Genomic DNA, 17,223 nt, shown 5'->3' with positions numbered 1-17,223 from the left:
GTAGGCAAACACACTTTGTGATTGGGTTTGGAGACCCATAAATGAACTGGATATCTAGATTTGTATGCTGCTGTGCATATTCATCTGTCATCTACCTTAGAGATTTATACCAAATTTCTTTTAAATTCTACTGTTTTATTTTTCTGTGCAACTAAGAAAATGGCAGATGTGCAGTCCAGGTGTAACATGCTAAAAGACACCTACTTTGAATCTTCACAGAAGAAAAAATTGCATCCAATAAATCACAAGGCAAATTTTAAAAATAGAAATTTCTTTTTTAAAAGGCACTAGGGAGATCTCATGGCCAACCTATTTAAAATGTGAAACAAATCTTTTCAAAATGAACAATTAGAGCCAAGCTCATAAGATAAACCTGGTGCTCCAATTGACAAAAATAACATTGGTTCTTAATGTGCTAATTCCTTGCGGCTTTCCAGAAACTCTGTATAGAGCTTTATTTCGTTCTGATAAGTAAAAACACCCGCTCCCTCCCCTCAGCGCTCAGTCCGGGTATTGAGTGTGGTCTGGTGGTTGAGGCTTATGGGCCAGAATAGCTCATGTCCGCAGTAGCTTCTAACTCTTATTTACTGGAAAGTAGCATGTAAGTCTGACCAAACTGTCTACAAGGTCATGTGCTTTCCCAAGAATTATTTTTGTATTGTTTATTATACTTGCTATAAATTGTTCAAGGTGGGCTTTGCACAAAACATCAACTGGGAACCGTACCAAAAGATCAGGGGTAAGGGGAGAGGGTTGTTGTATTCTCTGACATCTGTGTAACTCTCTATGTGTGGTGTGGGATCAGATTGTGTTTGTGTGTCCGGCTATTCATGCTAATGTTTTTAGTAAAATGTTGTACACCACAAAATCATGATGGTGTAAAACTAATGCAGGCAGAGCCTACCTGCACTTGGCTCTAGATGTTTAAGTCCTTATGCATTGATTTAAACCAAACACTGTAAGTGCACGTTCCTTGTACTTAATGGTGTTTGGTTTGAATAAGTCCTTATGCAAACATAAAGCACTGGTTTGCACAATCAGAACAGCTCACTGTGGGTTGTTTAAGCCGTGGTGAGCCACCGTGTGTGCTGGTGCATGCCAGCCAGCATTTAAACGAGCATTGCAAAACCCTACAACAGAGCATGGGTTATGCGAGGGTTGTTTAACACTCACATAATCCATGGTGGCCGGGTTTGGACACAACAACATATTTGGGGTTGAATATGCTAAATGCTGGCCAGCATGCACTGTGGCTCACCATGACTTAAACAACCCATGATGGGCTCTTTTGATCATGCAAGCCGGGTCTGAGTCAAATGCATGAATTGGAGGCAGATGCAGGGGGTAGCACAATCCCAATTCACCTTCATGCATACAGGAAATCTATACAGGAAAAATATGCCAAAACAATGTTATGTAATTTTTATTTGGGGTATTGATATCCAGCATCTTAGGACAAAGTCCACCCAAGGTAGCTTTCAAAACTGAGCATGAAAACATCAGCTGTGACCCTAATGTGGTATATGGCATGCCTGGCCACTCGTACCATCTGTAACTCCATAGATAATGCGAAATCCAGGAGAATCCACAAGTTGTGTACACAATTCTTCAAGGGGAATACAGTGTTGGGGCTGCTTCACATAAGAGTCTTCCAGCATGCTTTTTTTACTCTGCTTAGGAAAATACTATGTACACTGTGTATAAAAGCATAATTCATCTGATACAAATATCTATGTATACACACTGAAAATAGATGGAGATGGCAGTGGGTTCCTTCTGTGGGTACACTTAGTGAAATAGTCATCTGATAGCACATGCAGTTTTTCAGTGATACCTGTGTAGAAAACCATCTTGAGTGAAGCAGCCCTTATAAAGGTAAGCATTGACAAATGACCATAGTGATGTGTACCAACTATTTTAGTATATAACTTCTCATTTTAATGTTGCGTTAAACTGTGTCTGCTTATTTTTTTAAGAAAGGATGGAAAGTTTGCTGTGACTCATTTAAGGTGAAAATAACAAATGGCAGTGCCAGTGGGACCGACTTCTAGCGCAATGGGGACAGCATTTCTAAGAGCAACCTGAAATGAGCAGAAATGCTTGTCTCTGGAATGGGACAGGTCAATAGAACTTGCAGAAAGGAGTCGGGACTCACCTGTCCCAATCTGGAAATAAGCGTTTCCACTCGTTTCCGGGGTTAGTTTTTGAACTGCTAATTCCCTGTTGTGCAAACAGTTGGTCCTGCTGGCAAAGACATCAGCAGGAATGCAGTAGCCTGGTTGGATACTGCCCAATGAATCTTGTGGTACCTTTTAAGGACTAACAAATTTATTATAGCACAAACTTTTGTGGACAATGGTTGCTTCCTCAGATGCCTGGTGGAAGTTTTTAAACAGCAAATTCTTGAGTTGCAGTTACAACCATGGCAGCATATCCGTGTCATGCGCACAGGAGTCTCAAACACCCTGAGCAGCAGAGTGAATGGTTTGATATTTTTTTTAATGTTCCAGATGACCTAATCAAATACTAACATTTAAATAAACTCAATGTTAACATAGTCAACCAGCTAAAACAGAACCTAAAATCTTGTATGCTGTCAGGACAGTAAGAAAGAACAGCCTAAATCCACCATCTGGCACTGCTTGGCAGTCTGGGCTTTGCCACAACATTCTACGTTGGTACACACTGAATAGGCTTCTTTGATTCTTCCGTCACTTGTTCCTGTTAAGGGACCATACTAATTACAACATTTCAACAGAACAATTTAGATTTTGTTCAGATGCAACACCTGCCCAAGGTCTTGCTTAGCTGGCATACACATGTTGCTATGGATATTAAGTGACTGACCCTTCAGTCAAAACAATTGTCAGATGCAAGATGAGAAAAGGGATGAGTGTAGGTATGGTGTTGTATAAATGATGCATTCCCTTTAACCTGCAAGTATCCCATAATTACACAGTTTGCTTTGTGGATAAGAGAAAGGGGTTGTGTGAATTGGCCCTTAGTCACCTTTAGAAGTGTTTGTACTGTCGATTCATAAAGGATGTTTTGGGGCAAGGGCATGTAAATCATTTTTACAAGTGCATTCTTTGCAGTGTGCACAAAGGAACAGTTGTCTTCCTTAGAGGCAGGAAATCTTTTTTTTTTCTTTTTTAACTCAAGAAGATAATCCAGGCTGTCAACCACTATCCAGATATCTGGGCAGCTGCTTGTAGATGTCATCTGGCAAGCTGTCAGTTATCTACAGTGGGTGTCCCTTCACAGCAACCTGTCTCTCTAGGACAGCCTTCACCAACCTAGTGGCCTCCAGATGTGTCAGACTACAACTTCCATGAACTCCAGCCAGTATGGCCATCTGGAGAGCACTAGGTTAGAGAAGACTGCTCTAGGATAAATAAGCTTGGAAAGCAAAAGGATCAGTTCACCTTTTTAGTCTGTCTTTTGAAACCGTATTTACACAGGGTTTGGAGTTGTGTACATTAGCTAAAATAAACCCTTTTAACATTAAGTCAATAATTAAGATTTAGAGGCTAAACCTTAATGATGTTAAGCTTCACCTTGCCCACTCCATTGATGTTTCTGAGTACAGTCAGCAACTGCTGATTCTCTGAAGAATTGGAGGCAAATCTTTTGTTGTGTATGTTCACAGGGCTTTGTCTCTGTTTGTTTTGCATATTCATCTTTGAGCAGAGCCTGTCTGAAGGCTGGAGGCTGCTGCCTGGTGCTTTTGTAATGAGCACTGCAGCTGTTCTGCTTTGTAACTTTTGTCTCCCCTGCATGACTCTGAAAGAATTAACACTTTTCTTTGTTTCACTGGGAATGCACTTAAAAACTGATTGTGGTTCTGTGGATTTAAAAGCCTTTCAAGTCTTTAGGGTTGCTCCAGTGTGTTTAGGATCCATGCTTGCATGAACTGGACTGAAAACTACTAACCAGTGTCAGTCAGTATTGCAGTCTAGCTAGTTTCCTTAAGGCTGCAATCCTATACACACCTACGTGGAAGTAAGTGTTAACTGAATATAGTGGTGCTTCTGCAAAAGATTCCACTGTAAAACATTTATATCCTACTGCTCTGTTTATTCAAGGTGGCGTATAATGTTGTAAGTATTCATTGCTTTTATTGTTCTTTCACTGTTCTTATATGGGTTTTGTACTGTATTTATAGACAGACAGACAGACAGTAAACCGCTTAGAGATTTTAGGCTATTAAACAATACAAAAGTAGTATGAATAAATAAATAATAGCCCAAATCATAAACACATTAAAGAAGCTGTGGAATACTTAAAAAAAAAAAAACCTAAACAGTGAAATTAAGCAATCAACAACTATATTAGCAACCACCATATGAAGCTTCCTTATTGTGTCAGAGCATTGGGCCATCTAGCCCAGTATTTTCTACTATGACAGGCAACAACTCTCCAGTGTGTAAGGCCAAGGCCTTTCCCAGTTCTGCTAGCCAAGCTCCTTTTAACTGGAAATATCAGGATTGACCCTAGGACCTTCTGCATGCAAAGCATATGCTCTACCACGGAACTAGTAGTCCGCTCTCCTCTAAGCAAACATACCAAGAGCCAATGTGGTGTAGTGGCTAGAGAGACTGGGAGTCGGGGAAATCGGGGTTCTAGTCCCCACTTGGCCCTGGAAGCTCACTGGGTGACTTTGGGCCAGTCAGAGACTCTCAGCCCAACCTCCCTCACAGGGTTGTTGTTGTGAGGATAAAATGGAGGAGAAGGATTATGTACTCCACCTTGGGTTTTTAAAGAGGAAAAAATGCAGGATATAAATTTAAATAAATACAGCATACTCCACATGAGTAGTGGCTGGCTGGCAAATGGAGGAGGAATGCCTGGGAGCTCAGCTCCCAAGTCTCTTACTTGGCTGAAATCTACAGCTGCTAATTTCAAGGGTCACCATGGCTTGCCCCTGTCGCATCATTATCCCCGTCATCCTGTATGAATGGGCTGGCTGCATAAGGTGGCTGAGTCTATGTATACTATGCACCATAGCTCCAGAAGAGACTGAACATTCTATGAAGGGAGCAAAATAAGGAGACGCTGCCTCACTTTACAGTCCAGCCCCTGCATTCCTCTCCAGAAATAACATGTTAGTGGCCTCCTGGATTAAAGCATGCAGGGATACTAATGTATTTAGAGTGGGGGAGACAACAAGCTTCTGATCACCAGATAAGTATGCTATATTCATGTAGGCACTCTGTGGAAACCGTTTTGTCCACCTATTCTTAAAACTCTTATAACTTTTTCTGAAAGAAACGTGCAGAGTGGTTTACAGTTGTTGGCACTGCTTCTGTTCGGTGTGCGTTGTTAAGAAGTTCAGCAGCATGTGCTGCTGTTAAGAAGCTACATGAATGTGTGTAAAACTGAAGTGAGGGGGTGCCTGTCCTTTTGAATAGTTTTGTGTAAAGGAGGATTTTGACAGGTATAGCTTTTCTCACTTTAGACTGCAACACGAAACGCTGCCCTTGCGGAAATGTCTCTTTCCCCAGCGCAGTTAAGGAGGCAAGGATCCATGTGTTCAAAATGATGGCAGCTATTTTTGAAAACAGGTTGCATACGCTCCTTTTGTTCTTGAGACAGTTCTGCTTCATACTGGAATGCAACTGTTTTGGCAGCTTTTTTTTCAAATATGTCCTTGGAAATCTCTAGCCTGGAGTTTTAGTTTTGTCTTCATTAAATACAAATGTCAACTGTTGAGATATATATTTTCTGGGAAGGTCTTTTGGACATGTTCTATGCTAAATAGGGACACAATGCATACACTTGTTCAAAAACTTTGTGTGGGGACATGGTAACAGACATATACTAGGGCTAAGAGCATTAGGGCGCAATCCTATCTAGATAGGCGGCCGCCTCCAAACTCGGAGGCGACCGCCTATTCAAAGCAAGGTAGGAGAAGCACGGGGGATCGTTCCCTCCGCGCCTCTCCTGCCCTGCTTTTTCTGCTAGCCAGCCAATTGCAGCTGTCTAGCCACGAGGGGGCCGAGTGGAAGAGGAGGCTGCTGTACGACACAGGATGTGTTGTACACGCAGTTCCGCTCTCCCCACCCCAGAACGCCCCCAGCCATGCCCTTTTTCAGCCGCTCCGCGCTCCTCTTCTGAGCGCAGAGGATAGGGCTTCTCCGCGCTGCCTCCAAGGCAGCGCAGAAGTGGGGAGAGGTCAGTTTTCAGGAAACCGGTTGGTCGGAAAACAGCATATCCTATGGCTGTCTAGGATTGCTCCCATAGTCACTAAAAGGAAGCGACATAAATCGACTTTTTTAAAAAATCAGCGTTTTAGTCAAAGAACCACCAATCCTTTGTAAATGGTGTCCATTGCTAATTGTAAATTGTAAATAATTTCCACATCATCTTTTGCTGATAGTGCATACATGATTATTTTTCAAAGAATAAATAATTTGTCTATGGCAGTTTGTCACAAGGAAATCAGTTGAGAAATTTCTGTAAAAAATTTCCACCCACAGAGCAGATGCTTTCAGACTTGTAGCTGCAGGATCTAAGGCAGCAACCATATTTATTTATTTTATTTATTAAATTTATTAATCGCCCATCTGGCTGGTCACCCAGCCACTCTGGGCGATGCACAGAATATAATAAAACAGTTTAAAACAATAAAATTCTACAATAAAAACGTTTTCTAAAATACCCTAACCCACCCCAAATGCCTGCCTGAACAACCATGTTTTTAATGCACGGTGGAAACTCATTAAAGAGGGGGTATGGTGGAGTTCCCTCGGGAGGGAGTTCCACAGAGTGGGGGCCACCACAGAAAAGGCCCTCTCTAGTCCCCACCAGTCTAGCTGTCCTGGCTGATGGGACAGAGAGAAGGCCATCCGAGGCTGATCTTGTTAAGCGGCCTGTCTGGTGTTGCTGGAGGCGCTCCTTAAGATAGGCTGGGCTGGAACCATATAGGGTTTTAAAAATCAAAACCAACACCTTGAATTTGGCCCGGAAAACAACTGGTAACCAATGCAACTCCTTCAGCACTGGAGTGATGCGATCTCACTGGCAGCTGCCTTTAATCAGGCGAGCCGCCATGTTCTGTACCAGCTGCAGCTTCCGAACCATCTTCAGGGGTATCCCCATGTAGAGCGCATTACAGTAGTCTCTAAACGAGAGGAGACCAGGGCATGTACTACTGATGGGAGCAGATGGTCGGGAAATAAGGGGCGCAGCCACCGTATCAGATGGAGTTGATAGAGCGCTGTCTGGCTCACAGCTGACACCTGAGCCTCCGTGGACAGCTGGGAGTCCAAAATGACCCCCAGGCTGCAGACCTGGTCTTTCAAGGGTAGCCGTACCCCATATGATACTTGCATAGGAGTAAGTCCTGTTGGAACTGGCATTAATTTGTTACAACAGAGCCTTGGTTCTAGCCATTTCCCTACATTTTTACCTGGGAGATGCTTGTCATTCTGCAATCTGGAGGCAAGCCCCTTCCTCCTACTGGGTTAGAGTTTAAAGCCAGGGTTGAGAAAGTGGAGGTCAGGATAACCTGGGGCTGCTTTATTTGCAGGCGAGATAGAGGGGAACCTGTGACTACTGAATAGCTGGCCCTTTCAGGGATATCCTCTTAGGTTCTTCTGCTCTAAATAGTTACACACATTGACCAATATAAAATCAGGAAAAAGACCCTTGATTTCAAAATTCCCAAATATTAATTAGTCGCACTTTATATCAAGTAGTTTGTAATGCCATCGAGCCCTCACCCACCCACCCCTGATTGTGTTCTTTATCGACTTGAATACAGGAAGTAAAAATGAGAACTTTTCTTTTGTATGAATATATGTCAGTATTCGAAAGAAAGGATTCTTTACCAGTTTGCATAATTGTTAGGCTAAGGAAGACAATGCCTTTTTTAAAAATCCCAAGTGTAAATTCAAATGAGTTTTGGTTAACAGAAAATTGTCTAGAAAAAAATCTAGTTTAACTTCGTCACTGAGGAGAAACTGGCAACCCTCATTATAGAATAGCAGCTAAATTGAGGTATTGTGGATTTTAAAAACTTGGATTGTAAGCCTTCAGGTAGTGCAAAATTCATTACTTAGATTCATGTTGCTCATCTTGGGGTATGGGAGATTATAAACCTTAATAAAGGGATCTTCAATTCATATGTGAGAGGGTGACATGATCTATAAAGTAACTTGTGGGTGGGTGGTTTATTTAAATAGTTTGTGAACAAAATATGGCTTCATTTGGTTTTGTCTGTTTAGTCTGATCCTTACTTCTCCAGTACTTGCTTAAGAGCCAAGCTGGACATGACAGCAGCAGTTCCCTGGGTTCAACTGCCCCAGTTACAGAGAAAGTGGGAGGTGGGGGTCTGATTTTAACAGCAAAACCAGTAGACAGGCGATGGGTGCTAAACATTCCTTGTGCTTTCCTCCACACCTCCTTTCCCTGAGCATTTTTTGGTCCAGCTGGAGTCACTACTAGTTTCTGAGTTCAGCTGAGACTGAAAGTGCTTGGGGAGAGGAAAGAGCTTTGGCTATTGGGCAATATAGAAATGTAATAAATAAAGAAATAAATGTATTTCTAGGAGGCAACCCATGGGTGGGGTAGGGTTCTACCCTGCTCATGTACGTGCCACTTTTGCTGTTAATCAGACTCCCCCAGATTCTGGCCTTTTTATGTGGTAGGGATAATTATGTGCTTAAATATTCAGAATGGCTGCTATCGTACCTTGTTTTGCCCTCAGCTGAGACAAGGCTTCTGTTAAATTTTATATACTAGAGTTCAGCCTGGTGGGCCCTTTAATGATGAGAGATTTGTTTGTAACTTCCACATGTTATAGTATTCATATGGCTTATCTTTCAGACTAACAGGGATGCCAAAGGAAAAATATGATCCTCCAGATCCTCGCAGGATTTACACCATTATGTCAGCAGAGGAGGTAGCAAATGGGAAGAAGTCCCATTGGGCAGAATTGGAAATCTCGGGTGAGTTACCAAATAATGATTTACCTACCAGGTGGAGGGTGGTGGTTTTCAGTTCCTTTAGGCCAGATAACCACCTGCTTGCTAAGCTTGTGAATGGTTTGGCAGGTGCTCATTGGCAAACCCATCGGTCCATGGAAGCCTTAAAGTCAAACTGCCAGCCCTGGGTTTGCCTGCAATCCGAACATTTCAAGATGGAAGGGGATATTCTCCATGAAATGGCTGAAAAAAAATCTTGTAGTGGGGAAAGGAGATTGTAAGAACTAGAGACATGAAGTCCAATGTGGCCGGGGGGCGGGGGGAGTAAACAAACAGAGAAATGGGGGAAGGGATATTTCCATGGCTCCCCCGCACTCCCCCTCCCCTCCGAGACCTGAAATTAAAAAAGCTGCGTTATGTTCACTTTTAAAAACATTAGTCCCAATATTTTGGAGAAATTGGGGAGACCCTTGTGGATTACAGTTGAAATGTATGTTTGGGGAAGAAAGTGAAGCTAAGGATTGTTGGCTCACCACATCAATGTACATTCATCTAATGAAACACCATCCTCTTTCACTCCTGGCTTCAAAATTTCTTGAAATGTTACGTCTCTGTTTAGAAACCACCATAAGATGCAGTTCTGTCTCCCAGATCTATTCCTAATATTGCTGGTTTTCTATGAAAATATTTAAGGGTTTTCGTGGGAAAGGATAGTGATAGTAGAGAATTCCTTGGTTTTGATGTCTTTGATAGATTGAAAGGAACTTTCACTTCCTTTGTCAGAGGTAACCAACTTGTGGCCCTCCAGATGTTTCGGCCTACACCCCCATCAGCCCTCACCGCTGGCTATGCTGGCTAGGGCTGATGGAAGTTCTAGGCCAAAACACCTGGAGGGCCTCAAGCTGCCCACCTGTGGTTTAAGTGATGCAAAGTCTGTCGTTACAATAAGCTCAAACTGAACTATGACTTTATTTCAAGATTATCATTAGCAAATACTTGTTTTCAGCTGTCATTCCCCCTTCCCAACGCACACTTCTGCATTTACATAAAAATCACAGCAGACAGATCCTCCAGGCTATTAGAAAACTAACTCCTTTGGTGTGGAGGTATAGTATGTTCTGTGGGCAGCTTGGATTGACTGATATGTTACCAGCGTATGTCTGGTTTACTTTCTTGAAAATTTATGTGATTGTACTTGTTGGGCTTGTAGAAAAAACTGCCCGAATGCTTAACACACTCTACATGCTCTTCATTTTAGGTAGAGTGCGGAGTTTAAGTACGTCACTTTGGTCGCTAACGCACTTGACTGCTCTCCACCTCAATGACAACTATCTGACTCGCATTCCACCTGACATTGCCAAGCTTCATAATCTGGTTTACCTGGATCTCTCATCCAACAAACTCAGAAGTTTACCAGCAGAACTAGGAAACATGGTATCTCTCAGGTGAGGGGTCTTGTTGCCTCTTCCAAAACAATTGCAGAAAGCTTTTTGGCTGCAGTTTTAGTCTTGTGCAACTGTAAAGTTCATTATTAGTTATAGTTTAACTTGGCTGTTGATGTAAACAGTGTCTGTACCTGAAATTTCAGAGCTTATTCTGACAAACAGTTTGCCTTTTTTTTGCACAATTTTGTGTGGGACTGCATGGTACAATGTTTGTGTTCTGACCTCTTGTGTTGGTGAGGTCTGTTTCCTCACCACATTGGTGAGGAAACAGACGGCATGATGATGTGAGGGCATGAGTACATTTTACTACATGTTACAGAGGAGGAGGGGAGACCTCAACACGGGGCTCTCATTTTGGACAGCAGCCTTGTGTTTCTCCTAACTTGTAGTTCTGGTAGTTGTGTACCTTTCATAATGAGGTAATCTCCTTTGCAATGCTTGTTCACAAACTTAACAATGTTGATGGCACATTGTGACTGGTTCGCACATAACGCTAACCAATGGTTTATTTAAACTATGGTTTGTTGCCTTACCCAGGGTTTATCTAGCAGGCAGTCAAACAAACCATGGTTTGTTTTCGCAGTCTCCATGTTGTTTGTTTCCCTCCTTCTCCTGCTCCCTCACCGTATCCCAACTGCCTTTGTGGCTCTGCAGTACTGTCATGTACAGACCCAGGGTTTTTTGACTGCTCTTGTACGCTGCCTCTGTAGCCTGGCAAAACAACCTATTAATAACCCACAATTCTGGATTCGCACTTAACAACAACTCATGGTTTAAACAACCCACAGTTCATAACCCAACAACAAATCATGGGTTCTCTTCATGGGTTGTGCTTAACAACCCATAGTTAACCGATTGTTCTGGTTTTACACATAATGATAACCCACGATTCAGCAAACCCTGCTTAATTAAGCCATGGTTTATTGTTACAGGTGAACCAAGTCTGTATATAGATACTCTTCCTTTGGGGTTCAGTAGCAAAGATGACTGACTGGCTTGGACTTTAGAAAAGAAACTGCACTTTCTTTCTAGAGTTAGTTTTCTAAAAAGCTGAAAAGTGTTATGTAATAACTATTGATCCTTGAATGCCCTCTTCTCCTGCTTTATCTGATCCCTTATCTCAGGATGAAAGAAAGGTTGGTCAGGAACCCACAGACTTGCCTGAGGTTGCTGACTTCCTTTCAACTTCTGATTGAGCTGTTCAGTGTGAAAACAAATTAGAGATAGGATTGGGGATTATCATCCCCTCCTCCAATAACTAATTGTGTAGATCCTTAAACTCTGTGGTAGTTACATTTTGTGGGCAAGGGGTTGGTTTATGTTAATGTACAGTGTCTCTTCCCTTCTTCAGCTGTTCCATCTTGCCACTCAAAGTAATATAAAAATTGAAGTGCCGAGTATACAGAACGTACAATATGTGAATTCTTTTAAAGCTGACTTTGCTAAACTGTTTCCTCTGTTTTTAGGGAATTGCTTTTAAACAACAATTTGTTACGAGTTTTGCCTTATGAACTTGGACGGCTCTTCCAGCTACAAACACTAGGTTTGAAAGGTATGGAATGTATTGTATATCTCTTATGCAAGTGCACACACACCACAAACTTGTGTCACCCTGATTCCCTTGTCCCCACTTCTGCTAATCTCTCACCGTATCTTTTCATAAATAAATGTATAGGGATTAGGGACAGGTCTTGTGGGAAGTGTAGGTGCTGCGTTTCTGATTGGTTTTTCTTATTCTTCATTCATTCAATAATAAGCTTTACTGTCTTTGTATTTCCCTTTTGTTTTTGCTGTTCCCTTTTTTAATCTAACGTATTGCTGTATCTTTCCCAACCCCTTAGGATAGGTGAGGCATTGACATTGTTATCACTTCCCTCTCAGTAGCTTTATGGAGAAAGCATTGTAGAGGCAGTTCCTATGGGGAACTAACTTCTGCTCAAAGAACCCCCAGAAGTTCTGTTTTTTGCTTACCGGAAAGTGCTGTTGAGTTATTTGTATTTTTAAAGACTTCGAAATGTGGCGAGAGCACAGCATATATGTGTGGTTTTCTCTGTTCAGTGCTACCGTGTTGTTCTTAAGTGATGCTGCCCTTCTGTAACTGTAAAAATAATTACAGCTTCATTATCTTGCAGTGAGACATGGGTTTATCAGTAACATTTGTGTTAAATGGGCTGTGGTTTGGGGGTGCTTACTATGATGTATGATTCTGAGCCTAATGCTTAAAGAAATTGCTTGCAGAGTACGTGCATCAAACAAAAGAAGACCATGGTGAACATAGGAAGCTGCTTTCTACTGAATCAGGCCATTGGTCTGTATAGCCCAGTTTTTTCTGCTCTAGCAGTGGCTCTCCAGAGTTTCAGGTTGTCATTTCCTAGCTCTACTATCCTTCACCTGCCAGGTGGGCAAGGGCAGGAGCTAAAAAGAACCACTAGTTGGGGGGGTGGGGGGATCAAGCCAAGGGAAGAAAGGATATGTCTGTAGGAGGCCATATTCCAGTTCTTTCTTGGCTATGAGCGTTGAGTCTTCAGTGGGCCACTTGAAGGGAACAACAGGAAGCAAGCTGGGGCTGTGGTGGCAAACAGGTGGATCAGAAAGAGCTGGGTTTAGCTAGAATAAAGAACAGAAGGGCATTTAGATGAAGGGAGCGAGCCTTCTTAAATTAGTTTTTATTTGAAACAGTTCCCTCCAAGAGGGCTTGCAATATAAAATTCCCTCCCCCTTTATGCCATATCTTTCGTCATACTGATGGGCAGTTAACTTTTATCACAATAAAGACAACAGACTATATTACCTGCTAGATTTTCAAGCTTGTAGTTCAGTAATTTCTGTCTCCCACCTGGGTGGCACAGAATGCTGGAGGTGCTACTGGTGCTCAACCTGAGGGGGCGGGGGGTTCCACGACAACGGAAGGAGAAGCCAAGCGTGGCTTACCCGGATTTTTCAAGGAATCAGCTTTGGTCTGTTCAGGGCTCCTGAACAGGAGGGAGGGGGGTTGGAGTGAACATCATCTGACTGGCAGGGGCTGCTCAACCAATAAGAGAGACTCCCCCCCCCACACACACACACACACTCCCCCCCCCCACACACACACTCCCCCTTTCTCCTCTGATAAAATCCTGACATTAAGGCTCTCTAAATGCATTATTTCGATTAGTGGGAATCTTGGGAATTTGTAGTTTGGGGACAAGCCTCATTTACCACAATGGGGGCTACTTCTGAGTAGACACACATATGTTTGTGCTGGGAAAGACAGGGAGGGGAAACCAGCCCCCTTTCTAACCCGATGCTGCTCAGGATCGGGATGATCGAAGGTGGAAGTAGTTACTTCTGAATGGCAATAAACCAAACAAGGGAGAATCACAGCTTCGAGAAAGTGCTTTACAGCCTTTAGGGTAAAATGCTTTAAAGTGCTTTAAAATGTGCTATTTCAGTTGGGAGGTTCTCTGTAAATTCTGATGTGGGCATTCAGGGGACAAGTCTCACTGAGCACAGTGAGAGTTACTTCTGAGTAGACACTAATTGGTTTGTGCAGGGACGGGAAACACACAGGAAATACCCCATGGCCGGGGTCACGGTGAAAGGCACACCCCTGGGCAAGGCTAGCATACCCAAGGTAAATGCGGGGATTGGGGCACACAACAACTATACCTGGGAGAACCTAAGGAAAAGAATCAGACTTTAAACAGTCTCAGGAAATCCATTTTTTCCTTGATAAACTCTGGGGTGGATGCTGGAAGGCCACGATGTTATATATCCCTAATGACCTCCAAATGCAGCCACCGCGGAGTAAATCAGTCATGGAGACACCCCCCTGCCCTGAGCAGTTTCTTAGGCTGTCTTCATCACTTTCTTCAAATCCCTCCTCACACCCCACTTCTTCTGCACAGTCTTTGGTTTATCTTTTAAATCCTCATTCCTGTAACCAGCTTTTAAGTACATGTAGTAGCTTATGCCCCCAATCTTCTCTTCTTCCCTATGTTGCTTCCCCACTGTTTGTTTTAGTTTGTAAGCTTCTTGAGAGAAGAAACATGTCTGTGTTGCCTATGTATCTCTCAAAGCACCTTTACATCAATGTTGGTTTATTAAAGAATAACATGCCAAGCTCTGCACTATTAACAATAAAGCATGAATATTATTGGTCATAGGGCAGGAGATCTGCTATTGTAGTCCAAGTCATCTGGAGGGCACCAGGTTGGGGAAGGCTAGCTTAGGCCATCCTCTGGTCAAAAGCAGGGCCAGCAAGTTTTATGTCCGTTAAGAACATAAGGAGAGCCCTGTTGGATCAGAACAAAGGCGCCTCTAGTACAGCACAGTGGCAAGCAACTTGGCTATGGGAAGCCCAGAAGCAGGACATGAGTGCAAAGGCTCCCTCTGGCTTGTGTTACACAGCCACTGATATTTAGAAGCACAACGGAGGTAATATATAGCCATCATGACTAGTAGCCATTAATAGCCTTATCCTCCGTGAATTTGACTAATCTCCTCGTAAAGGAGTCCAAGTTGGCAGCCATCACTGCATCTTGTGGTAGCGATAGCAAATTCTATAGTTTCTCCATGCTGCATGGAAAATTCTTCCTTTTATCTGTCCTGAATCTCTCACTATTCAGCTTCATGGTATGACCCCAGGTTCTAGTATTATATGAGAAAGAGAGAGAGAGAGACGTCTCCCTATCCACTTCTTCCATATTTGGTCCAGACTTTAGGGGCGGGGGGTGAAAATGCCAAAAAAAATTGTGATCTTCAGGGATGTGGCCAATTTAAATTTTTTCCCCCATGAGGTAGGGTGCGGGGTGGGGGTGAGTTTGCCATGTAAATACAACGCGACAGGGGGTTGAAGTCATTCTTTTTAACTGAATTGTTTTTGCTGTTGTTTCAAGTAGCAGTGGATCTGCAATAAGCAGCCACCCAGTAGCATTCCTCCTTGAGAATAGTGTTGTTCCTGGGGGCAAGAATTGAGAGGGTCCTGTTATAGTCAGTACTGATTTTTTTAGAAACAAGAATATTGTGCAATGCAACTTGTAACTGACATTAAACCCCTTGCTTTGATTCCAGGCAATCCTTTATCACAAGATATTCTCAGCCTGTACCAGGATCCAGATGGGACACGGAAATTACTGAACTACATGCTTGACAATCTAGCAGGTAACAAGTGTTTGCATCTATCTTATGACAGATAGAATGTATGTAGATGGGGGATTTTTACATGGCAGATACTCCCTAGAGGGGTGCAGTGCATGTCTGGACACAGTGTGTCCTGCTCTGTGGGAGCCCTTATTATCAAGGGCTGGCTACTCTGTGCCAAAGAGGGGGCAGGTTTTGTCCATTAGTGCATCATTGCCAGCAAATCCACTTTTTGGATTTAACTCCCAATGGAAGGCCAGAGGGTGGGGGCGGTTAAATGTTCTTACTCTTAAGGAAAAACCCTCAGAGCCCACCTCTCAGTCTTTAACTCAAGAGAGAGTTGTGTCTGGGTCCTTCTTGCTCTTCCAGCAGGGTTAAGAAGCTCAGTTTATCAACGGGACTTTCCTGCAGCAGTTGATAAAAACTCCTTGATATAGTAATAGTTTTTTACTATAAGATTTAGTTTTACTATAGGTTTTTGCTATAAAGACTTTACACCCCTTTCTTATAGTAAAAACGTACTATTAGTTTTTAGTTTAAAAAAAACTAAGAACTTTATTTACCTCCCCCAACTGTTTCCGCTATCCTTCTCTTTCACCTTTTCCAAAGAATGCTGACCTTAATCTTTTCTCTCTTTCCAAACATTCCTCCTCACTGAACCCCTGAATCCAGAATCTCTCAACTTGTTTCCCCTCTTTCCATTCATACAAACAATGGCCAGTTAACCTCACCATCTTCTTGACCAGTTCTCTTAAAAGCTTCTCCTTCCTCACTGCTTTGTCTAATCTCCCTTAAAATGGGTGGTGCTGCTGCTACTTCTCCGGTCCCTATTGCTGCCCCTTCTGCTGGCTTTGCTCGGCATTTATATCCCAGTGAAGAGGGCAGAGGAGCACCAGACACCACGAGCCTTGCACACCCCAGCTGCATTCACCTCCAGCTGGCCCATCCTCAGCTTGGAGCAGATGCAGGTGCATGCCATGCCCAAACCTCCACACCAGCATTTTACTTTTCTACATAGCAGCATATGGCAGGCAATTGCTTATGTGGGGTAAGGTACAGAGGTGCATTTAAGGGTACCACTGGAATGGGGGCTACACCTGATGCTTGCTCCAGTGATCCCAGCTGTTCACAGTCAAGCTTGCTTCCATCTGTGTAATCTCTTACTGCGTTCCATTTCATACTCCAGGAGGGTGGAATATGGGGAGCTAGCTCCTTATTTTGGATGATACTTGACTGATGGCATTGAATGCCACGACATCAAGAGACTGAGCTCAGTGGTTGACATAGAGCTATGCCCAGATCAGGGATCTATCTGTTGCTTGGTGAGGTTTCTCATTCGTTCATTAGAAGGAGCTGACCTGTGTGTACCAACTGCACATTTAAATTTAGAAAGCCAGAGTGGCAACTTTATGCTGGGAAGCTCTCCCGTGGTCAGAACAGCTTGCTGGATCAGTGTGCAGCTAGCCTCAGCTGAACTGGGTTGAAGAGCCAAGTGGAAACCATGCTCTTTGCCTGTAGTTAAGCTTGCAAGGTATTACTGTCATTGAAAGCCACTCCAGCTTGAAGAGAGATGCAGGCTGCTGGTATGAATTGTTTACCCTGTGGTTCATCTCCCTCACGAAGAATGTTGCACGCCCATGCTGAACCTCTTTTGTAACTGCCGATACTGGTGTGGGAACATTCATCTGATGGGGGCACGGTGATACCATAAACATTTCATACATTCCTGG

The 17,223-nt window shown here is 43.1% G+C and overlaps 1 protein-coding gene across 2 annotated transcripts in view; it reads left to right on the top strand.

The window, feature by feature from the left end:
* Positions 1-17,223, top strand: part of CNOT6L (CCR4-NOT transcription complex subunit 6 like) — a 50,819-nt gene that overhangs the window by 17,122 nt on the left and 16,474 nt on the right. The window contains exons 2-5 of one of the 2 annotated variants that reach the window (XM_084855426.1): positions 8,830-8,951; positions 10,190-10,372; positions 11,839-11,924; positions 15,425-15,514. In XM_084855426.1, the coding sequence (XP_084711552.1) occupies positions 10,359-10,372; positions 11,839-11,924; positions 15,425-15,514 (190 nt within the window). In that variant the 5' untranslated portion in view covers positions 8,830-8,951; positions 10,190-10,358. Of the gene's footprint in view, positions 1-8,829; positions 8,952-10,185; positions 10,373-11,838; positions 11,925-15,424; positions 15,515-17,223 lie in introns of both variants that reach the window. The other variant, XM_084855425.1, reaches the window with a different exon arrangement.

This window comes from Heloderma suspectum, chromosome 5 (genome assembly GCF_057233095.1).
Source record: "Heloderma suspectum isolate Gila_16-S chromosome 5, 16-S_ref, whole genome shotgun sequence".
Lineage (NCBI taxonomy): Eukaryota > Metazoa > Chordata > Lepidosauria > Squamata > Helodermatidae > Heloderma > Heloderma suspectum.
The sequence above is the reverse complement of the archived record's forward strand: the minus strand, read 5'-3'. Positions and strand labels throughout refer to the sequence as shown.